The sequence below is a fragment of the Arachis hypogaea genome, chromosome 19 (genome assembly GCF_003086295.3).
Source record: "Arachis hypogaea cultivar Tifrunner chromosome 19, arahy.Tifrunner.gnm2.J5K5, whole genome shotgun sequence".
Classification (NCBI taxonomy): domain Eukaryota; kingdom Viridiplantae; phylum Streptophyta; class Magnoliopsida; order Fabales; family Fabaceae; genus Arachis; species Arachis hypogaea.
In genome coordinates, this window is record NC_092054.1 from 138,440,589 (window position 1) to 138,465,968 (window position 25,380).

General features: G+C 33.0%; 1 protein-coding gene across 1 annotated transcript; it reads left to right on the forward strand.

Moving 5' to 3' along the window:
* The first annotated feature begins 17,516 nt into the window (after positions 1–17,516).
* Positions 17,517–21,594, forward strand: LOC112776928 (11-oxo-beta-amyrin 30-oxidase). The gene is made up of 5 exons (XM_025821200.3): positions 17,517–17,921; positions 18,374–18,591; positions 19,667–19,908; positions 20,232–20,619; positions 20,773–21,594. The coding sequence occupies exons 1-5, from the start codon at positions 17,627–17,629 to the stop codon at positions 21,196–21,198; spliced, it is 1,569 nt and encodes a 522-aa protein (XP_025676985.1). The 5' UTR covers positions 17,517–17,626; the 3' UTR covers positions 21,199–21,594.
* The last annotated feature ends 3,786 nt before the right edge of the window (positions 21,595–25,380 follow it).

Below are 25,380 nucleotides of genomic sequence, written 5' to 3' on the forward strand. Positions count from 1 at the left end.
TCTATCAAGTAACAAGCACTAATTATATGCGCTTTACATATCTTTACTTCTGCGTAGCTTCTCTATTTGATTTCAATTTGTCTTCCTTTCTTGTTTAATTTTATTAAATAGGTATGCATTTTTGTATGAGAAGGGTAAATTCATTATCCCTTCAAAATGCCTTTCCACGCACCTTGTGGATCCATGTGTATATATTGATTTCATCAGAAAGGAGATTATATTTTACAGGACCAGCAACTAAATGAAGGATGAAATGGAATCACTTCCAATGGATGTATGTAATTTCTAATATTTGGAGACTGAAAACGGGGCTTTCTACTACTTAATTCATAGCTGGTGTTTCAGGTTTAACAGTTGCTATGACCATTGTAACAAATGATTGTTACCAAGTCAATTCATGTTTGTTAAGAAAAGGGAAAGCTATGGAAACCTGTTATTGCTACCATTGTCAAGGTTTGTCTAAAACATACTAAAATAAATCCTGCGAGAATGAATATTAGTTCTATACAACCGGTGGAGGCCAAGCAGTTTCAATAACTTGCACACAAGCTAGGAATGATAGATATCCATCCACCAACTTGAGGGCAAGCTGAGATATGTTGATATCAGTTTCCAGATTTGTTTGATTCTACTGATATGAGTCTCTGGACAGAGAGAGAGAGAGAAAGAGGGGGAATAAAAACATAAATCTGGCAAGTCTTTAAGTATACAAGAGTCAATCTCCTTCAAACTAATAGGTGGAGTGATTATTTTACATTTGTATTAAAAATCAAAATCCTTAAGAAACAAAGATGGCATTCTGATCCTCTATTTTCAGTGTATGAAAAGGAGATTGTATTGGAAAAGAAATCTTAAGCTGAATGTAAATGATCTCACTGTTACAAAAGGGAGCTATGCTCCTTCAGGTGCTTTACCTTGCTAAATGCCACCTTCATGGCAATCACTGAGGCTTCATCCAAGTATATTGCATTGTACCGGATGAATGACCATAAGTTCTTCCCGATAAGCAAATGAAAAGCATCATCTATATGCCTCCAAATCAACTCAAATCTTATCCCTCCCTAAGTAATGGATATTTTCACATTACAGTACCCCAACAGGTACGTATATGGATGGAATTTGCAAAGTCAACCTTCTCATATTCAGACAATGGAGGAGAGAATATAATAAAGTAAATTTTAAGAAACTGAATAAGATAATTGTTTTGCTGTGCTAAATTTCATAATCCAAATCAGCTCACAGTTTAGTTCTTTGTGAAAATCCTCCACTCAGAACATGAGAAGGGAGTGAAATATTTCTAAAAGATATGAACATTTGCCCGGATATGGCAATTGGTAAGCTAACATTATAATAAAGTAGAAACTAGTATTTAAAAAAGAAAAAAAAAGTTTTCAATACTAAAGATCACAATGTCTATTTATAGACTGAAACAACTGTTTTAGAGAAAGATTGAAGATAAAGTATAAAAGGCAGAGAAATAGAAGATTTTACCTTCTTCAAAACATCTTTATTGACCCGGTACTCCAAGGCAATCAAGTGGCCAAACCTAATATTATTATTTGAAATATCAGTAGCATCTCAGTTCATAGATTTTACAATATCTAAGCCTTATCTCACGAGGTGGAGTAAGCTAAATGGATCAAATAAGTTTCCTGTCATAGATCAATTTATAGCAATCATGTAGAACAATTTTGCACTCTCCAAATGGTTAACTAACACGAAATTTTTCTATAAGAAAAATAAACATGAAAAGATCACAAGGACCAAGTTCCATCCAGCTAAGGAAGTCTTCAGTACAATGACATATATCAAATCAATCTAGCATCTAAGGAGTCTAGATGCATTTCTCATTATGTAGACAAGCAACTTTTTGTTTTTTTTTTGTTTTTTTTTTTGGGTGGGGGGTGGGGGGCAAGGGCAGACAAACATTGTGCTCTTAAATTCTTAATAGAACAATAATGCAGCATAAGAAACATCGAGCGACAGGCAATGCAATACAAATACTGAAAGACACTTTTCCTTGTATAAGGCCATAAGGAACAGGGACACTACCCCCTATTGGGCGTTCAACGCCAAGGGTGGGTACCCCTTCTTGGCGTTGAACGCCAAGATTGCTGCCTCGATTTGGGCGTTCAACGCCAGGGATGAATACTCCTTCTTGGCGTTGAACGCCAATGACATTTCTCTTTGGGCGTTCAACGTCCTCAGAGATGTCTTGGATAGCAGTTTGATATCCCTCTGTTAGGTTTTCTTCCATAGATCTCCTGTTGTACTGAGGTTGGGTGTTTAATGATTTCCTACTCCTCAGTTGAATAGCCTGGCATTCTTTTGTTATCTGCTTAGATAACTGCTGCCTTGTTTGACTCAGTTGGGCTTCTACATTCCTGTTAGAAGTCCGAGTTTCTCCACTACAAGAAAAAAGGCCTGTCGGCACCCTTTTTTCTTGCCACGCTTTTAAAGAGTGCCCAAAAGTGGTCTATGGGCACTCTTTTGCGAGGGTGGCCACTGGTTTGTGATTTGGCCACGCTTTTTTTACCACGCTTGAAAAGCATGGCCATAGAGAGAAATCGGCACGCTTTTATGAGGGTGGCCACTTATTTGAAATTTGGCCACGCTTTCTTACTGCCATGCTTGAAAAGCGTACCCATAGAGAGAAATCGGCATGCTTTTACGAGAGTGGTCACTGATTTGATATTTGACCATGCTTTTTTTTGCCACGCTTTAGAAAGAAACCGGCACGCTTGAAAAGCGTGGCTATACCGTGTTGATTTTGGCACAGTAAAAAAACGTGCCGATAGAGTTCCCTCCCCTAAAATTTAGTTTTCCACCTATTTTTTCCACACTTAACCTTTTTTTCTAAGTTATCAAATTTTACCCAACAACACACACTAACTTATAACGCAACCGGCACGCTTTAAAAGCATACCCATATCCTCATCTACCGACACGTTTTCTAAGCATAGCCGTATCTTTTCGTACTTATAAATAGCCACGCTTTTAGAGCATAGCCATATGTTTACCCTATTGGCACGTTTAAAAAGTGTAGCCATATCTTTCCTTATCGGTACGCTTTTAAAGAGTACCCAAAGCATACATTCTGGAACGTTTTAAAAGCGTACCTATAGGTTAAGACCTATGGCCACGCTTTTAAGTGTGACAAGAAATGAAAGCGTGCCAACAGAAAAAGCGTGCCGATAGATTCACAAAAGCGTGGTGATAGAGCAACCGGCACGCTGGCGGATGTGACCCTTTCAAAAGCGTGCCGCTAGCTCAAAAAGCGTGTCGAAAAGCTATCGGCACGCTTTTTCACACTTTTCGGCACGCTTTTAAAGCGTGGCAGAAAGCTTATTTTCTTGTAGTGCTCGCAAAGCCTCTTGCAATTCCAGTAGTTGTTGGGAAAGGGCGTGTAGCTGCTGAGTCAATGGGCCATCCTGTTCTGGAGGGTTAGGTTTAGTAGATATTGCCTTAACCTCTCCTTTCATAGAAGTCTCAGTAGCTGAGTACAGATGCTGGTTAGTGGTAACTGTCTCAATAAGCTCATGAGCCTCTTCAATGGTCTTTCTCATATGTATGGAACCACCAGTAAAGTGGTCCAAAGACTTTTTAGCCATGTCTGAAAGTTTATAGTAAAAGATGTCTAGCTGTACCCATTCTGAAAATATTTCAGTGGGACATTTTCTTAGCATCCTTCTATACCTCCCCTAGGCATCATGAAGATATTCATTGTCCTCTTGCTGGAAGCCTTGAATATCCGGCCTTAACTGGGTTAACTTGGGGGAAAGTGTTGATTTAAAAACTTATCTACTAGCTATTTCCATGTTTTCAAGCTAGATTTGGGCTAGTTATCCAACCACCTCTTTGCTTGGTCCTTTATAACAAAAGAAAAAAGCAAGAGTCTGTAGACATCTTGGTCTACTCCCTCACTGTGTACTGTGTCAGCATTCTGTAAGAAATCTGCCAAGAACTCAGTAGGTTCTTCTTGTGGAAGTCCAGAGTACTGGCAGTTCTGCTGCACCAGAGTAATGAGTTGAGGGTTCAGCTCAAAGTTACTTGCTCTGATGGGAGTTATACTAATACTTCTTCCATAGAAGTCAGCGGTGGGGGTTGTATAGGACCCCAGAGTTCTTCTGAACTCTTCATTCTCATTTTGGGTTTATGGAAGAAAGGTAGGAGAAGTAGAAGAATTAGGGATACAGATGTAAATTATAATTAAAATATTTTTATTTTTATTTTATTTATTAATTTAAATTTGAAAATTAAAGCTAATTAACTAAAAAGATTTGAAAATTAAATGATGAATTTTCGAAAAAAGAAGAGAGAGAAATTGAGAAGATATTTTCGAAAATTAGAAGAGAGGAGAATTAGTTAGGAAGTTTTGAAAAAGAAGAAAGAGAAAACAAGTAACTAATTAAGAAAGATTTGAAAACCAAATAAGATAGAAAATTAGAAAAGATTTGAATTTAAAATTTAAAATTAGAAAAGATAAGATAGGAATTTGAAAATATTTGAAAAAGATTTGAAAGAAATAAGATTTGAAATTTGATTTTTGAAAAAGATTTGATTTTGAAATTTAAAATTTGAAATTTGAAATTTTGAAATTGAATTTTAAAATTTGAATTTGAAATAAGATAAGATAAGATTTTTGAATTTTAAAGAAAGATAAAAAGATAAGATAGTACTTTGAAAAGATATGATTTTTGAAAAGATTTGAATTTGAAATTTAAACTAAGATAAGATAAGATAATAATTTTGAAATTAAAATTTGAAATCTTTTTTATGATTTTCGAAAATTAAAATGAAAGAAAATATATTTTTTATTTTTTTGAATTAATGAAAAAGAGAAAAAACAACAAAAAGACACCAAACTTAAAATTTTTAGATCTAAGGCACCTAGAATTAGAAAATTGCAAAGAAAAACGCAAAAAGACACCAAACTTTAAAAGTTTAAGATCAAAACAAGAAGAAAAATAAAAACACTTTGAAGATCAAGAAGAATACCAAGAACAAAATTCAAAAAATTCCAAGAAAACAAGAACATGCAAAGGACATCAAACTTAAAAATTTTGAAAACCAAAAATACCAATTTCAAAAATTTTAAAGAAAAGACACAAGAAGACACCAAATTTAAAGATTGACACAAGATTCAAACAAAAGACAGTATTTTTGAAAATTTTTAGAAAAAAGACTCAAGAAATTCGAAAAAGACTCAAACAAGAACAAGAATAAGGACTCAAAAAAAAAGATCAAGATTAATAAAGAAAAGAAAAGGTTTTTGAAAAAGTTTTGATTTTTTTTCGAAAAAAAAAATTAAAAGACTCAAACGAAATTAAAAACAATACCTAATCTAAGCAACAAGACAATCCGTTAGTTGTCTAAACTCGAACAATCCCCAGCAGCGACGCCAAAAACTTGGTGCGCGAAATTAGACTTCGCACAACTGAACCAGCAGGTGCACTGGGTCGTCCAAGTAATACCTGAGTGAGTCAGGGTCGATCCCACGAGGATTGTGATTTGAATCAAGCTATGGTTATATTGTAGATCTTAGTCAGGTGGATAGAAAGGTTGTTTGTTTATTTAAACGCATAAAAAGAAAATAAATAAAACGTTACTCAGTTGATGGTGAATGCAATGATATGAAGATAGTTAAGGCTTGGAGATGCTTTGTTCTTCTGGATCAATTCGGTTTTATTGTCTTCTTCAACTGTGAATGATTTCTGCTATGGCAAGCTGTATGTGATCAACGCCTTTCTTGAGAGGTCGCCAATGCTCCTCTAGATCTGAACCCCAGGGTTAGTGCGGATCCATTCTGATTGAGGGTGAAGCTCCTGCAGTCCATTCTCCCTAGTGATCTTACTCAAAACGCCATAGACAAGGTCGAATCTTCCAGATCAGAGAATGTTTCGCCTTTGGTTCTAGCCTTTACCACAAAGACACTAATCTCCCCATACCTCGGCTGAATTGGTGTCTCGAGAAGTCCCCAACGAAGTTGTGGATTAGCCATCTAAGAGATGTATAATCAAGCTAGTGGTTCATCATTGTCCTATGAAAGACTCACTCTGAACGCATGTAAAATGAGATAACATTGTGCCGGTTCAACGCATTCATATTGATGAAGAACGAAGATACATTTTAGAATAGCGAATCAAACACGAATTGAAGATAAACCAGTAATACTTTATTAATCCATAAAACTCATCAGAGCTCCTCCCCTTAACTTAGGAGGTTTAGAGACTCATACTGATAGAAAATACAATGTAAAATGTGTAAAGTGTCAAAGGGTCCTGAAAAGTGTAAAAGTTCTCAAATAAATACTAGACTAATGACCAAGGATTACATAAGAAGGGTAAAACAGTCTTTTAGCACAAAAATCCACTCCTGGGGCCCACTTGGTGAGTGTTTTGGCTGATCTTAATTGAGATGCACGTGCTACGAGGCTTCTTGGGCGTTGAACGCCTGCTTGGGGGTCCTTTGTGGGCGTTGGACGCTGGTCTCCTCCTTGTGGGCGTTGGATGCCAGAATAGGACTGGAGGCTGGCATTGAACGCCAGTTTTGGGCCTTCAATTCTGAGGTAAAGTATGGACTATTATACATTGCTGGAAAGATCTGGATGTTAACTTTCCATAGTCATTAAGAACGCTCCATTTGGAGGTCTGTAACTCTAGAAAAGCTCTTTCGAGTGCAAGGAGGTCAGATCTTGACAGCATCTACAACACTTTCTCTGTCTCTGAATTAGACTTTTGCTCCAACTCCTCAATTTCAGCCAGAAAATACCTTAAATTGCATAAAAACACATAAACTCAAAGTAGAATCCAAAAATGTGAAATTTTCATTAAAACCTATGAAAACTTAATAAAACTTAAACAAAACATACTAGAAACTATATGAAAATGATGGCAAAAAGCATATAAAATATCTGCTCATCATCGCTCTCTAACTCTTGTACATCTAGTTGTTGTGTAAGCTTGCGAAATACATGGGTAAAAGAATTATATCGGTGCAACAATTGTTGTAGTTTCAAAACTAAACTTTTATGTAGTTGTGTGTTCTCCAGCTTCCTATTTTGTAACTCGTGTTCAATATCGTATATATACAATTGGAAGAAGTGTGATCGTGTCCCTTATTCCGGATAAAATTCTTCTATACTGTGGTACATTGATCTTTGAGCACGGAATGTATATATACCATGGGTTGCTGTAGCTAATTGTTTGTCTATGTGTACTCCGCATTAAGTAAAAGAAAAAATATGGTTGTAACCACAAATATGTTTCTTGAAATGATTCCTTTCTACAGAAAGTTCTGAGAAGATTTCAAGTAATTCCCAAAAAGTATTTTTATGGAAAAGAGACTTTTCTCCTATTGCAACACATGTAAAATGTTTAATGGTAAAATGGACGTGTATTACAGTGGGTATGTGTCTTCGGAGTGGATAATGTAGTTTGAAGCATTGTTGTATTCTCTTGAAAATTTCAAACACAATTGTGGGATGCTTGGACATGGTGTCTAATTCCTGCACTTACATAGGTAAATAAAATATTATGTTTTAGATTTTTTTTTTCAACATGTGCCAATAATTGTATAGTTAGGTACTCGAGAATAATTCATTGATTATTTCATATATTTCAGATAGTGGAATGAAGAGTGATTTAAATATGAATACAACTTTTCAATTAAAAAAAGTTTTAAAAAAATAAACGTAATTTTCAATATTATAGTGTCTTTTTCTAAATTTTTTATTGCCTAAAAATATTATAAAATTGTAATAGCTTAAAATTTTAGATAATATATGAGATGAAATATTCAATAGAGTAGATTTTTATTCTGAACTATACTAAAATATATTGAAATATACAAAGAGTATTTTCAGAATGATATGTTTGTATTGTGTGTTTTTTTTTTATTTTTTTTAAAAGTTTTGAATATCGTCTATTAATTTGTAATATTTTTAATTTATTATGATAAATTAACGATATGATGAGAATTTTGTTTGTTACAATTGCATAAATATTTTAAAAAATGTTTATTTATTGTACTTAATTTTGTTTTTTATTTGGGTGTTTATGTTAATATTTTTTCATTATTAAATTTTAATTTGATAAACCAAGGGTTTATTATTTAGTTACTGGAACTAAATTGAGATTTGTTTTTTATCACTAAATAATGTTATGTGTATCATAATTATTGTCATTGGATAATATTTGTAGTAACATTTTTTAGTCCGTACTTAAATTACTTATTCAATAAAAATTTGTTCAATAACTCATAAATATATATACAACATTATTTATGTTTTTAATTTGGTAATTTTTAATTTAGTTTTTTTTTTTTGTGACTGAACATAACATAAAGAAAAAAGACCTAAGAAAAAGAGTAGTACTCCTCTTTAATAATAATGTCTAAATTATTAGGAGGTAGTAACCACTCTAGATACACCTGCTTATTTAAAACAGCTGTCTTAGCCATTAAATCAGCCGCTCTGTTTGCTGTTCACTGGATGAGCACTAAAGTAGCTGTCTAATTGCGCTGGAGCATCTCTTTGATTTTGTCAAGCAGATCAGAGTCATTCTTAATCATGCTGGTTGTGCCTCGTGAAACAAGAAGAAACGCGTCAAGATTATCAGTTTCACATATGACCTCTTTGCACTCGCAATCCCAAGCCATAACAAGCCCTCTCCAAATAGCATGAAGCTCACAAAAGAGAACACTAGAAAGAGGTATACTGGCAGAACAACCTTTTATCCAAATTCCCATGCTATCTCTAATAATACATCCAAAGCCAGCTAATTGCTCATTTTCAAAAACGCTTGCATCGCAGTTCACTTTACAGACATTCATTGGAGGTGGTTCCCAGTTATATTTCAAAGAAGAAGGAATAATATGTTTTTGGTTGATAACAATATTAGAGAAATCTCGAGCAGCATGTTTAACTAAGTGAACAATTTTCTCCTTACTCCATGGATCATCTTGGTGGAAGATGTCATTGTTCCTATCCCTCCAAATCCACCAAAAGGCCGCTTTTTGAAACTGGTAACTAGCTGTGGGAACTCCGTTGTTGAGGCAAAGCCAGAGCAGACACTTTATCTTCTCTGGTATTCTCAAGCGCCAAAGCCAAAGCCAATTTTCATTATCATTCCAGCCAAATTTCTTCTTCAATAGCCATTCATACCCGCTTTTAGTCGAGTAGGTGAGAGTATTTGAGTTTGTCCAAAACTAACCTGTTTTATCTCCTGCCTGCTTGATAGGATCAAAGAGCATCAAATCAAGTTTAACTTCTTCCGGAATCATTGTGCAAAGAATATCCCACCGCCAATGCCCAAGGTGCCAGACATCTCCTAACTTCAAGTGAGAATCAGAAATGTGCACAAAAGGAACCAAAGGAGCTAGCATTCCGCATGGTCGCCAAGCATGATACCAAAAGGATTGAGACATCCTGCCTGTACATCAATCAAAACCATCACGAAGCTTTTCTATTGTCTTATAAATCGCTCGCCAAGTGCTTGAAACATTATTAGAAAATTTGGGTGAAAAGCAAGAACTCCCAGATAAATATTTTGCCAACATAATTCTTACCCAAAGCTTATCTTTATTATGCAATAATTGCCAAACAAGCTTTCCGAGTAAAGCAAAATTTATGCATTGAGTATCTCTAATTCCCAAGCCTCCATATTTTCTTGGAGTGACAACTTTGCTCCACTTGACCAAATTTAAGCAACGCTCCCCCACCTTTCCCTTCCACAAGAATTGTCTAAGCACAGAATCAATCTTTTGACAAACCGAAGTAGGAAAAAGAGTCACTTGCATCTGATAAATAGGAAGAGAAGAAGCAACAGATTTAATTAAGCAAAGCCTGCCTGCTCTGTTAAGGAGCCGACCTTTCCAACTAGCCAGCCTATTCTTGATCTTCTCTAAAGAGTCCGAAAAAATAGATCTAGCAGCTCGAGGATGATTAAGGTTCACCCCCAAGTATTTGCCTAGGTCACTAGTAAAAGGAATATGAGAAACACCAGACAACATTTCCTTCCTTCTATTAGAGATATTTCTAGAACAAATAGCTTTAGATTTTTCAATGTTAACCTTCATACCTGAAGCTTTACAGAACAACTCCAAGGTGTGCACAACATTCTGAACTTGACTTTTCTTCGCTTTACAAAAAAGGAGGAGGTCATCTGCAAACATCAAGTGAGAAACTCTAGGTCCCCCTCTAGAAACAGCCACACCATCCCAAATACCCTCGTCAACTTGTTTGGAAATGAAGCACGCCAATCTCTCCATGCACAAAATAAATAAATACGGAGAAATTGGATCTCCTAGCCTGAGCCCTCTGCGAGGTTGGAAGCTGTCCAATCTATTCCCATTCCAAAGGATGGAAAGATTTGAGACCTGAACACAATTCATTACAAGCCGAATAATTAGAGAAGAAAAGCCAAAAGATTCAAGAGTGTGCTCAAGAAAATTCCAATCAACTCTATCATAAGCCTTTTCTAAATCAATCTTAAAAGCCACAGCTCCTTTTCTAGACTTTGTCTGCTTAAGAAAGTGAAGAACTTCTTGGGCGACAATAATATTATCAGGTGCTCCTCTACCATGAATAAACCCTCCCTGAGTTTGGCTAACAATCTCATCCAAAAATGGTCGTAATCTATTAACCAGCACTTTAGTCACTAGCTTATAAATTACATTACAAAGGCTTATTGGCCGAAAATCCTTCAATCTAGTTGGAGGGTCGCACTTAGGGATAAGAACAATCAAAGTTTCCAACAAAGAATGGCTTAACGTCTCCCCTAAGAATGCTTTCTGAACAGTACGCCATACCTCATGACCCACCACATCCCAATATTCCTTGAAGAAAAAAACTTGAAAACCATCCGGCCCAGGAGCTTTGAATGAGCTCATATTATCCAGAGCTTCTTTAACCTCCAACATTGTTACTGGTTTAGACAAATTATCACAAGCATCCTGGCTAAAAGATGGCATAGGAATTTCCTCCATGCAATTAACCTCAACAGGCTCAGTAGAACAAAAAATATTTTTGAAGAAATGAACAACCTCCCTTTGCAAAACTTCCGGATCATCAGACCAAGACCCATCACTGACTAGCAACCCATGAACCTTGTTAGATTTTCTTCTAAGGATGGTTTGCATATGGAAAAAGCTAGTATTTCTATCACCATACCAAACCCATTGATCTCTTGACTTCTGGTACCAAAGCAATTCTTCCTGGGCCAAAACTATATTATACTCAGCTCTCAATTCTTCCTCTTTGTGCTTCAGAATCGGATCATCGTCAGCTTCCATTTTCCGTTGAATACGATTCAAATAACCCTCCAATTCCCTCTTTTTAATAAAAATATTGCCGAAGACCGTAGAGTTGAATTCCAACGAAGCTTCTTGGACCCCCAGCAACTTCCTATGGATGCCAAAGTCTGTACGATCCCAAGATTTCTGAACAATGGCCTTGTAATCAGGATACGTTGCCCATGCTGCTTGGAATCTAAAAGGCCGGTTTCCTTTCTTGATAGGAACGCCTTGACATCGGATAAGTAGGGGGACAATGATCAAAGTGGGAACGACTGAGAACTTCAACAAAAGCTTCTGGAAAAAGAAGGCGCCATTCTGTAGTACAGCAAGCTCTATCCAATCTCTTTGCAATTTCTTTGTTTCCTTGAATTTTACAGAACCAAGTAAACCGTCTTCCAGAGGTTGTTAGATCAAAAAGACCACAAGAATCTAGAGTACTTGCAAAGATACTACTGCGATTTGAATAGAAATTACCCCCTTTCACCTCATGAACACTCAAAATATCATTAAAATCCCCAACCACCACCCACGGGTCCTGAATACACAAACCAATATCAAGCAGATGACTCCATAATTCTACTCTATTAGTGGCTTGAGGGCTGCCATAAACCGCATTGCAGATCCATCTTCGCCCACCACCATCAATTTCCAAAGTTACACATTGATTCATAGCCCAAAGAATTTTACAAGAAAATTTTAAATTAGCAGAGAGGAACCAAATTCCTCCCTTGTGTCCAACAGCATCTACAATTCCTACAGGATAATAGCCTAATCTCCCCCAAAATTCTTTCATAGTTTCAAACCCAATATGAGTTTCCACAAAAATAAAAAAAGTTGGTTGAAATTTTCGTACCAACTCCTTACAGTGCACCCGAGACATCTTATTTGACGCCCCCTAACATTCCAACTAATAATATTTAAATGGTCACAATCCATAAAAATAAATTAAATAATTGGAATGTTTAATCATTCTACCTCACATTGATGGACCCCTGTCTCCAAGTGTCTCTTTGTGGACTTGCACCGCAGAACCATCATTCGTATGTTGAGGTTGGGTCTCCAAGTTTGTTGTTGCACTAACTTTATCAAGCTCTTTTTGTATTCGAGAATCCATTGACAATGCTTCAGTAGGTGAGTTTTGAAGCGAAATAGGACGCTGCCTTTTGTGCCCTGCTTTAAAAAAGGGAGTACTCTGATCCTTAAAAGTCACCTGAGTTGTTCCCAAAGAGTCAAGCGTGGATGGAGGATCTTTCTTTTCCTTAGGCCCCACCTTTGCATTTGATAAGGACTTCACCTTTGCATTTGATGAGGATCCAGCATGCATGTTATTAGACCCAAAAGAAAATTTCTTACTCACCAAATTGGAGCATATTGCTACATTGGCTTTTTTTGGCACCACATTGTGACCTTTACCCACTTTTTCCTTGCCTTTTCTACTAACTGTAACCCATTCATCCTCTTTTGCACGAGTATCCCTTTCCATACGTGAGTCTTGCAAATTATCATGCACAAGATCTGTTGCACCATGCTTCTCCATAATTGGAATTGATTTGGCATTAATTCCAAATTCAAAAGATAAATTTTGATTTTTTACTGGGATTTGACTACCTTCCACCGTTTTCTTGTTGTTATCTACAGGAAAAAGTGACGGCAAATTTTTCTCCTTCACCGTACTTTCCTTCCCAATGCCATTGTTGTTCTCTTTCACACATTCTCTTGTGACATGCCCAAAGCAGCTACATTTTTCACAAATTAAATTCAAGTGCTCATATTCTATGTCATACATATGACCATCAACTTGAATTTTTTTTATAACTGGAAGTCCCAAGTTAATTTGCACACATGCTCTTGCATACTTTCCCCTCTCTGCAGACTTGGTGGCTAAGTCGATGCGGATCGGTTTGCCAACAGCTGACGCAATCATTTTCATGGCTCTCTCTTGATAATAGTTAATGTTTAAACCTGTGATTCTTATCCAAACCATGGTAGACCCAAAAGTGTTTTTACAAGGTCTGAATGAAGAACTCCAAGGTTTAACCGCAACATAGCTTCTAGTAATCATCCACGGTCCTCCAAGGAGAACTTTCTCTCTATCCTCCAAGAGATCAAATTTGACTAAGAAATAGCCAAAACCGACATCTAGTACCTCATATCCTCCTTTGGTTCTCCAGACGCCTTTAAGCCTGTGCGTGATCGCTGTATAGCTAAAATTTTTTCCAAGAACTTTGATCACGATGGCATCTTTGTAGGGCTCTGCCAATATCTCTTTTGCTTCCTCAGTGAACGTCACAGTTGGTATCTCCAAATCACCTTGCTTACCAACTACGGTGGCCATCTTATCCCCATCAAGAGAATCAGCAACCTCCAAAGCTCTCATTGCTGAGGCACCAACAACTTTATCTCAACGATATCCGCTGACTTTAAGTCTTGTTACCATCTCCTTTAATCCCCCTCCTTTTCACCTGATGCATGCCCCCCTCCGCTCTCCCCCTTATTGCTTCCGCCGACATGGCCGGCTGCCTCGCTATGTGCCACCCTCGAAGACTCTCCCCCACTCTCCCCACTCTCCATTTCACGTACTCTCATGTACTCTCTCGTACTAGGGTTTAATTAGCGAATGAGATACTCAATGCGTAAATTTTTAATTTAGTTACCTATTGACTTGTAATATTTAATCTAGTATTTTTAAATTTTTTTAAGAAATTAGAATACATTTTGTCATGACCAAATTTTACTATTTATTAAATTCTTAATTGGATAAAGATTTTATAATTAAAAAATCCATATAATTTGTACAATATATTTTTAAATATGAGATAAAATATAAATATTTTTGTACTATTTTTTAATCGTTGTTTTTGTGTTTAAGTTAGTTCTTTTCTAGTTTTACTCTTAAATTTTAAAAGATATATATTGTTACTAAAATTTTATTACAAAATTATTGTTATTATTAGTCTTATAAATATATTGTCTATTTTAAATTTTTTATTTGTTAATTATTTATTTTATTTTTTATTATAGAATTCATTATTTTGTTTGTCATTAGACGTTTTATATAATGCACAGTAACAAATATTTTAATTTATTCAATACAAAAAATATTTTAAATAAATATTATATGATGAAGATACAATATTAAAGATATAAATAGAGTACTAATAATTTATATTTGCATGGCTTCTAACATTGTTTATAGCTGGTTCATTATAAGAAATTGATTGAGTTATTAAATTAGTAGCAGTGGTGTCTCGACCTACATTTATACAAAAAAAAAAAATACAGACATTATATGTTATAGATTTTTTAAAAGAATTAAAAATTAGTACTTAGAATAAAATAATTGTGTAAATTAAGTTAATTAATTTTGTTAATCTTCTATATTAAGAAGATTTAGGTTCAGTTTGGTAAACAACTTAATTAAACTCCTTTTGAAAAAATAGTTTAAGCAATAAATGATTATATTAAAAGTAGCTTATAAATAAGTTATTTTGTGTTTGGGTTTTTAGTTCTAAAAGTGCTTATTTTATAAAAATGTGATAAAAAGTAGTAATATTATGAGAGAAGTCATTTTTTTTAAGTTCTCTATAAGCTCTTAAATAGCTTCTTAGAAAGCTGTAATTTGGTTTTGAAAATTGTACCAGACATTAATACTACTACTTTTCATAAGTTAAAAGTTAAAAAAAGTTACTTTTGAAACTTTCCATACGACCTTTTAATGTATAGGGTATAGGCAAATTACATGTTTTAAGCATATATGGTACTAATTAGTTAGGTCATCACTAACTATTATCATGTGTTTTCAGACCTATATTTTTAAAGAGCAATACAGATAATAAGCATAATTTGAATTCATGAGAAAAAAATTAGTTATCATAATAAAATTAACTTTTATATTGTGTAAAATAAAATATCGGTAATTTTAATTATTTTAAATTTGTTTAATTTTAGTATGTTTAATATGATAGATCTTTATTCTAAAACAAGAGTATGTATTTTTAGAATGATACGCTTCTATCATATTTTTTTCTATTGATTTTTTTCAAAAGTTTGAATCTCATCTATTAATTTGTGACCTCTTTTAATTTAATTTTTAATTTATTATGATAAATTGATAATATGATGAGTATTTATACACTCATTTTATTTGTTAAATTATGTATCATTTCTATTGTAAATGAAATAAATAATACGACACAAAATAATAAAGAATAAACTATTATTTCTATCCATAAAAGATGAAAACACTGAATTGAAGGGAAGAGAAGAGAGAAAAATCATTCGGGTACTCCTTGTCCTTTGTCTCTCTTATTTGATGCGGTTGTTACAATGACTCCCAATCTCGTCGGTGTCGCGTCACACCTTCTTCCTCTTCTTTCTCTTAGTTTGGAGTCGGTAGTGTCGATAATGATGGTGGTGGTGGAGGGTGTAAGTATGATGACATTGTACATTTTAGTGGTGTTAAAGATTTAGAGAGTGTGTATATGTGTGTGCGAAGAGCAATTTGAGATTTTCAGATAATTTTTTAGGATTTGAATAGTTTTGTCGCAAAAAATCGATTTTCTATAGGTATAATTTTAATTTTCATTTTTTATGAGTAAAAATATCAACATTTTTATTTTTTATGAGTAAAAATAATAATTTATTCAAATCATAAATTATATTTAAATTTTTTTTCTTTCTCAGGACTTGTGTGGGGCCTAAAGCAAGATTTCATTTCGATATGAAAAGTTCTTAATAAAATATGGAGAATAGTTTTTATTTTTTGGTTATTTTTTTATTAATAAGATTCTCAAAATCAAATCAATTGTTTAAAAATTTAAATAAAGTTTTAATGCCAAAAAAAATTAAGTAAAATTTAATTGAAGTTAAATTGGATATAATAAAATAATATATTTTTATATAATATATATTTTTTTAAAAAATAATTGTTTATTTTATTATTATAAATTAGATCAATTTTTAATCGATTAATCGATTTTGATTAATTTTTTGTGAATTAATTTTTAGTGTGTATCAAACTAATTTAGTGTCTAATTCTCAATAAATTCAGTAGAACTGATCAATATGATTCAATTCTTAAAATTATATTTTTTATTTTTATTTTATTTTATATATTACGATAGTAAGACTTATATATTATATCTTTTATTAAGTTTAAAAAGTTATAAAAGATAGAAAAACATTGTTATAATTTTCGTAAAATTTAAAAACTCTCTGTGGTAATAGTATCCTATGCTGTTGACTGTTTAATAAGGTATCATGTGCGATAATCTAGAATTTAATAACAACGTTAGAATCGACGATCGATGAAATTATAACTATTTTTAATAATGTCAATGTAATAAAATTAAATTTATCTGAGAAGAAAACTAACCATCAGATAAACAGACAATAAGCTAAGATTTGAATACTTGTTAATTTATTTTTTCTTTCAATTGTTTCGATCATATAGAAATGAATAAGAATTAGTGTTTTAAGTTTAAGGAATAATACTCGTACATTAAAAATTTTATATACACACGTGAATCGTTTTTTTTTAAGGTTCAAATGCTGATAATATTAAAAATTCTTTTATGTATTTATATAAAAAGTTAAAAAGTTATCCACCTAAATTTCTAATCTCAACAAAAATCTTCTTTAAGCTTACGTATATTCCTATAAGGAAAAGTCTAGGGCCAGCAACTTTGTTAAATTTTGGCCAGCATATAATTAGTAAAGAAAAGTGAGTCATTAGATGAAATCTCACACCATTAAAATTATCATTGATGGCTATTTGATGGCTACAAATCACAAAAATTACTGGTACCCTAACATTTCTCTTCCTATAATTATACTAGGTAGATATCATTAATCACTAAAATTAGTTATTAGTATAAAATACACATTAAAATATAATATATATATATTAAAATTAAATAAAATAAAATTAAATATATATTTATATACAAATATATATAAATATACAATAACTAATTTTGATATATATTTAATATTTTTTATTTCTATTATTTTATTATTTTAAAAAATATTAAAAAATATTAAAATTTATTATTTTTTATCATTATTTAATTATCAATTAAATTTTTTAATCTAATAATTCAATAACATACTTTAACTTATATTTTTAAGTATTAATAATTAATTAATAACTAAAAATAATAAATTTTAATAATTTTCTAAATGTAGAATGTGATTGTAACCTTATAAAAGGCACCGAAGTGGCATAGGCAAGTATCATCCATGTGAACTACATTAATAATTTCCTTTTTGTTTTCTTCCTTTGTCCTTTACTTTCTGGCTCCCTCTTCCACAACCCCAAAGAAACAGGAACATGATAAGAGTATCTTCCCCAACTGCAATATGTTTGATAATCTTGGTTCCTTTGGTTCTTCTATGGGCATGGAAGCTTCTCAATTGGCTATGGCTGAGGCCAAAGAGATTGGAGAAGCTTCTAAGAGCTCAGGGACTTCAAGGCAACAAATACAGGGTTCTTGTCGGGGATTCAATGGAGATGATCAACCTGATCAAGGAAGGTGCCAAATCTCAACAACACAACACTCTTTCCAATGATAAAGATGTAGCACCACATGTCTTCTCTTTTATCCATCACACTGTTCAAAAATTTGGTAATCTTATTTATCTTTTATGTTGAAGATTTAATGTTATTTTCCTTTTATGTATAGAATTTTAGATCCAAACTTCATTATTCTCAATGTAACAAGGAAAAAAAAATGCTGTTTTTCTTTTTTGAAAGCAGTTACTTTAGCTATTTATTTTTTTTTTGGTGACTACTTTAGCTATTTATTTAATCCATATATCGAACTAACTTTTTATTTAAATAAAAGAAATATGTGATTTTTCAATTCAAACAAAACTGGAAAAAATTACCTATTTATGTTTCGTGATTGATATTGGTGTATGATGGCTAATATATGTAAACCCCCCTCCCCTCTCTTTTTCTAAATTGGGTAAATTTGGTAAATCATATATTCAATTTATTTAAATAAAAAAAAAAACCTATTAGGCAGTTGTATGAGTTATATAACACAGATCATCAAACATGTCCATGTATGTGTAGGTAAGAATTCTTTTGTCTGGGAAGGGACAACACCAAAGGTCATAATCATAAATCCTGATCAAATCAAAGAAGTCTTTAACAAGATCAATGATTTTGAGAAACCCAAGTTGAGCCCTCTTGTCAAGTTATTGAGCGACGGACTCATAAATTATGATGGCGAGAAATGGCAAAAACATCGAAAGATTATCAACCCTGCTTTCCATTTTGAAAACTTAAAGGTAATATATTTTCTTTAAGAAGGATGATTTATCCTCTATTTGATTACTAGATATAGAAAAATTAATTATCTTTAATACTTCGAGTTTTAAAACTATTTACTTTTTTTAATATTAAAGATATGTTTTTGAAAGTTTGTTAAGTGATGAAATTAATATTTATATTTAAATTTGTCCAAGTTACGCTCTTAATTCAATCTAGTCTCTAAAGTTTTGGTTTAATCAATTTAATTAGTCTTTTAATTTGGCATTTGTGACTTATATTAGTGTGTGATATTGTTTTTATCACAGATTGGTTAATAACATTCTAAAAGGGACTATAAATTACCACATTAAACTCTCAAAAGATATGGCTAAAGGATTTTCTATGAAAAAAGCTTTTCACATAGAAGAAGAAAAAATGTGAATCTGTAAAATTGATTATTAGAATAGAACACTACCCTTTACACAGGTGTTCTCAGATTTATATATGCTCAGAAGAAAAAATCAAATGACTCAATAACTAACACCTAAATACCTACCTTCTTATCACTTAGTAGCTAGGTTATACTTTCTTGACTTTTCTTAAGTTTATCTTGAACTTGTTTTACAATACTACCCTTAATAGTGGCAATTGAAATTTGTTTCAATTTGTTTCTTACGAATTCTTTAAAACTTTAATTTTAATTAAGGGTTTCAAAGGCTTCTTAGAAAACAAATTGAGGTAAAAAGTTTCAATTATCACATCAAATAGCCATTATGAAGTCTACTGTGGTAGTCCAATCCATATCCCAGTACGTCATTAGTAATTCTGTGACAAAAATAGAGTCAAAGACTAACGTAAGTTATAGATGTCAAATTGCCGGATCAAATTAAAAATATTGAAACTTTGGGAGTCAAATTGAGACACAACTCTAAAGATTAACTTGAGTATTAACTCTTTAAGTGGTACTCACATTACTAATTTTTTTTTTCATTTATATTTACACTTCACGTTTGTTGTATAATTTTACAAAGTAATTATTCTAAAATTATCATATATTACTTCATAGTCCATATATATTTGATTATTCTTCTTTTCACCCAATCATGTCTATAGGTAATGTCATCAACCATATCCGAATCCTGTGATGAAATGGTTAGAAAATGGGATGCGATGCTGTCTTCCGAAGGAAAATGTGAAATCGACGTATGGCCATTTCTTCAAAATTTGACTTGCGATATTATTTCCAAGACAGCATTTGGAAGCAGCTATGAAGAAGGAAAGCGAATATTCGATCTTTTAAGAGAACAAGCTGGACTTATTATGAAATTACGAAATGTCTATATTCCCGGATGGTGGTAAGACTATTAATATAATAGTTATAAAAATTATTCATCTTTTTTCTTTCTTTGGTGAATATATATGTAGGAGCCAAACTTACATATACGCCTTGAAAATTAGTAGTGATTTCACACATTATTACTAGGGATACCCCATCAATGTATACAAATTGATTTGGGAGGATAAACTAAAGTATGATATAGTATATACACAAATTAGAAACTCTTGCCCTTAGCAATTTAAGTGAGGAATATGTGTAATAATAATGCGGATTCTGAATTGATATCCACTGTAATTAGGTAATTGACTGACAAGAATATAATATGTATTTAATTCTTAGGTTGATACCAACAGCTACGCACAAGAGGATGAAAGAAATTGAAAAAGATAAAAAAGCTTCGCTCAAGTTTATCATCAACAAAAGAGAGAAAGCAATGAAGGTATGGGAAGTCATGAACAAAGACTTATTAGGCATACTTTTGGAATCAAATCATAGAGAAATACAAGAACATGGAAACAACAAAGCTGCGGGAATGACAAGCCAAGAAGTAATGGAGGAGTGCAATGCATTCTACCTTGCTGGCCAAGAAACCACCTCAGTTCTTCTAGTTTGGACAATGGTACTATTGGGTAGGTATCCTGATTGGCAAGCACGTGCTAGAGAGGAAGTATTGCAAGTTTTTGGCGATCAAACTCCGGATAGTGAAGGGTTAAGTCGCCTTAAAATTGTAAGTATGACGTGATTCAAACCCAAAACCTTCAAGTAGGTTCCCTATGTTTTTTCTTAGCTGCTTATCTGTAACAACTGACAAAATTCAAACCTAAAACCTTATGCATACTATTCACATACTCCAGCATTGCTTACACCTTTTCTTTCACAGATGACAATGATTTTATACGAGGTTCTAAGGTTATACCCTCCAAATGTTTACTTCAATCGTGCTGTCAACAAAGATGTGAAACTTGGCAACCTTTCCCTTCCAGCAGGAACACAAGTTTCCTTGCCAATACTCTTGATTCATCATGATCGCGATATTTGGGGCGATGATGCAACAGAGTTCAAACCGGAAAGATTCTCTGAGGGAGTTGCAAAGGCAACAAAAGGCCAAGTTTCATTCTTTCCATTCGGATGGGGACCTAGAGTATGCCTTGGGCAAAATTTTGCTTTAATGGAAGCAAAGATGGCTTTGTCATTGCTCTTACAACGTTTCTCATTTGAGCTCTCCCCATCTTATGCACATGCTCCAACTACTGTACTCACTCTCAATCCAAAGCATGGGGCTCATGTTATCTTACATAAATTGTAGCTTTATCTGATGTTTTGGTCGTACTGTTACATAAATTCATCAATTAGGTGGCGTACCGCATATTAATTTGGGTTTATGACATACCAACTTGTCTGTGTATTAAAATATCGGGTAATGTTAGGTAGACAAAAAAAAAACAGCCAGAACTTGTCTTATTTAGCATTAATTAATTGTCGCAACAATTATTGAATGCTAAATAAGGCAAGTTATGTCTGTTTTTGGCTGATTTTCTTTGGTTATCAAACATTTCCGTAAAATATCGTATGCATATTTTTCACATAAAATATTTTTTGTTTGGTGTATCGTGTACTTGTTACCTATTGGAATGTATTACGTTTCATGTATCCATTGTAGTACATTTTGGAGAAGTTTTATGTTATTTGTTTTTCCTTTGCATGTTTTTTCTTTGAAGTATGTCTAGATATTATTTGTACATTAAAATTAGTTATTAAAATCAGTTACTAATATATTTGTATATAAATATATGTGTGGTTTAATTTATTTTCAATATGTATTTATATTCTAGCATGTATTTTATACTGGTCCGACTTTGATGATTGATTTTAATATACACCTAACATAACTCAATGTTTGAAGTCCTTATTAAACAGGGAAATAAGATATTAAGAGGCTTTTAGGGAATCTCATTAATTAAGATGAATCTGAAGTCAATGTTTGAAGTCCTTATTAAACAGGGATATAAGATATTAAGAGGCTTTCAGGGAATCTCATTAATTAAGATGAATCTGAAGTCAAATCGCAACTTGGCTTTTAACTGGTTCTATAACAATGAAGGAATAAGAATATAATAATAAATTGTAATGACTGAATTATTACCTATATTATTTTTTATTAGTAATAGATGTAGGCTCAATTGTAACTACTTTAGCATATGCTAATTAAAATAAAAATTAGTTTAGCTTCTAGTTATTGAATGTATAGCTGTAATTAATTTTATAGTGAGAGTACATGTTAACGGTCTAAAAAACACTTTTTTTTTTATTTTTATTTTAAAAAAATATAAAAATATAAAAAAATAAAAAGAGTTTGTTTTCTTCCTTTCTCAACCTTCACTCTTCTTCTCTCTTTTTGGTTTATCAAACTATCAACATCACTTTAGCTCAGGGCATGAGATTTATTCATGGTGTGGTGAGCATGGAGAACAAACAAGCTATGAGTCAAATTAATTGAGATCTAATCGTTGCCAATGTCGTTGTTTTCTTTCTTTTTCCAATTTTTCCTTTGAATTGAAAAATAAGTTAAGTGTATAAGAGCAGACACTCAGTTAGAATTCACTCAATTTTTTTTTGCATCAACTGGCATTCTACACCAAACTTTTTGTGTAGAAACACTAGAGTAAAATAAAATTGTAGAGCAAAAATACCAACACATTTTAGGTATTGCTAGAGCATTGTTATTTCAATAAGAATTTAACATTATTTTTGGCAATACACAATAGCTTACGCTATTCACCTAATTAATAGGTTATCCAACACTAAACTGGATAGTGCTAGTCCTTATAAGCTTTTGTGTGGTAAATTACCCAATCTTTCATATTTAAGAGTATTTGGTTCTCTCGCATATGCCTCCACTTTAATAAATTCAAGAAAAAAATTAGACCCAAGAGAAAAAAAAACAGCATTTCTCGGTTTTAAATTAGGAACAAAGGGTTTTTGATTTATTGATTTAAAATCAAAAGAGATTTTCATATCTAGAAATGTAACCTTCTATGAAATTCATTTTCCATTTTCACATTTCACTAGCACTGATATTCCTGCGACACCCATTCGTACTCCATAATGCATTGACTTTTTTCAATATGATACACTATCCACACATCATTTGCAATCACCTACACATACTACACTTACAGATTCAAATGAACATCTCTCAAGCTCAATGCATTCACCAATTTTTTCACACACTATTGCAGCTACTAGCACACCAAACACTAACATTATTGCATCTGCATCACTAGAAAATATGAAAGAATCAACAAACTACCTGCTTATTTGAAAGACTACCATTGTATGATAACCTACGCAGCACACACTAACAACTTTACTAACTCTAGCACTTTATATCCTATCTCCTAGCACTTGTCATATAATAAACTAACCCCAGGTTATAAGTCTCTTTCTCTAGCCATCATCTCAAATCCGGAACCTAGCGCCTATGAGGAAGCGACTGCACATGAATGTTAGAGAAAGACCATACAAGCTGAATTGGCAACTTTGGATCAAAACAGAACTTGGTGTCTCACTGAACTCCCAAAAGGCAAGAAGACTGTGGATTGCAAATGAATTTTTCGAATAAAATTCAATCCTGATAGCATCATAGAAAGGCACAAAGCCAGGCTAGTTGCAAAAGGATTCACTCTAAGTGGAAGGAATGGATTATGGTGATACTTTTAGTCCAGTTGTCAAAATGAATACTCTACAAGTAATGTTAGCATTAGCCGCGGCAAACAAATAACATTTAAAACAGCTGGACATCAATACTGTCTTCCTTCACAGAGATTTGGACAAGGAAGTTTATATGAGGATACCACTCGATTTGGATGTGTCACAACCAAGTTTGGTTTGCAAATTGTAAAAGTCTATATATGGACTTAAGCAAGCAAACAGGCAATGAAACATTAAGCTCACTCAAACTCTTGTTGATGTTGGTTATAAGTAGTTTTTTTTTAATGATTATTCCCTCTTCATCAAGAAACAATCTGAAAGCTTCACACATCCTAGTATATATGGATGATTTGGTTTTAACTAGAGATAACATTGGTGAAATCAATTCTATCAAGCAGATTTTGGATAACGAATTCAAAATAAAAGATCTTGGTGATCTCAAGTACTTCTTGAAAATGGAAGTAACACGCTCCAACTTTGGAATTCACATTTCTTAGTGGAAGTACGCCATGGATCTTTTCAAGGATTTTGGTTATCTAGATTGCAAGCCTCTCTCTACTCCAGTTGATTTCAGAAACTCTCGAAGGATTCAGGTACTATTTTAACGGACAACACTACTTATAGATAACTCATCGGTCAACTCTTTTACCTCACAAATACTAGATCCGATATCTCCTATGTTGTGGGATGTTTGAGCCAGTTTTTGGACTGAGCAACTACCTCTCAACTGCAAGCTACTTTTTGCATGCTCCAATACTTAAAAGGCAGACCTACAACTAATCTATTCTTCTCCTTTACTTCTGATCTGCATTTCACCGGATTTGCCGACGCTAACTGGGCTACTTGTGCCGATACTCGTCATTCCATTTTCGGTTATTGCTTCATGCTTGAAAACTCTCTTATTAGCTGGAAGAGTAAGAAGCAAACCGTTGTTGCTATGTTCTTTGCCAAATTTGAATACAGGTCTCTTGCTGTTGTTACTTGGAAAGTTAGATGGTTGTCTTTCTTAATGGATTTTATTATGATAACCAATTAGTCATTCACATTACCAATAATCTACTCATCCCACATTATTCGTGAAAAATATTTGTCTGGTCTCATTTCATCTTATGCTGATTCACTCCAAGGACTAACTTGCTAATTTTCTTACTAAAGTTCTGCCTCCAGATCTTTTTTCTACTAATATTTTCAAGTTAGGATTGTTAGATTTATATAATTCTAACTCGGGAGGTGTTACTTAGATTATTTTTCATTAGCAATAGATATAAGCTCAATTATAATTAGTTAGTCACCTTAGTATATGCCAATTAGAATAGAAATTAGTTTAGCTTCTAATTATCAATGCATGACTATAGTGGGAGTGCATAAAGAGTACATAAAATTAACCATTTAATAAACACTTTTTTTTAGTTTTTTATTTTGAAAAATTTAAAAAAAAAAAAGAAAAGAGCTAACTTTTTTTCTCTCTCAACTTTCACTTTTCCTCTTCTTTTTGGTCTATCAAACTTTCAACATCACTGCTTGAATAGTAGGACATGAAATTTCTTCACATACCATATGATATCATATCAAATGAAATAACAATAAACTTGCAAGGTATGAAGTGTTACAAGAGCACTTTAATAGGGCATAGATGAACAATCGCGTTAGATACCATAAGTTATAATAGAATTAAATATGGGAAATATGTTAGTTTAAATAACTATCCAAGACCAACCTACTCAATTATAATTTCTATTGAGACAGCAGATTACTCGTGCATAGAAATTATTCTCGC

Bases quoted from the DNA above. Each gene is read 5' to 3' on its own strand.
- LOC112776928 (XM_025821200.3), top strand. From the start codon at position 17,627: ATGATAAGAGTATCTTCCCCAACTGCAATATGTTTGATAATCTTGGTT. The intron at 18,592-19,666 runs GTAATATATTTT...TCATGTCTATAG, and splicing joins TCCATTTTGAAAACTTAAAG to GTAATGTCATCAACCATATC. The intron at 19,909-20,231 runs GTAAGACTATTA...TTTAATTCTTAG, and splicing joins GTCTATATTCCCGGATGGTG to GTTGATACCAACAGCTACGC.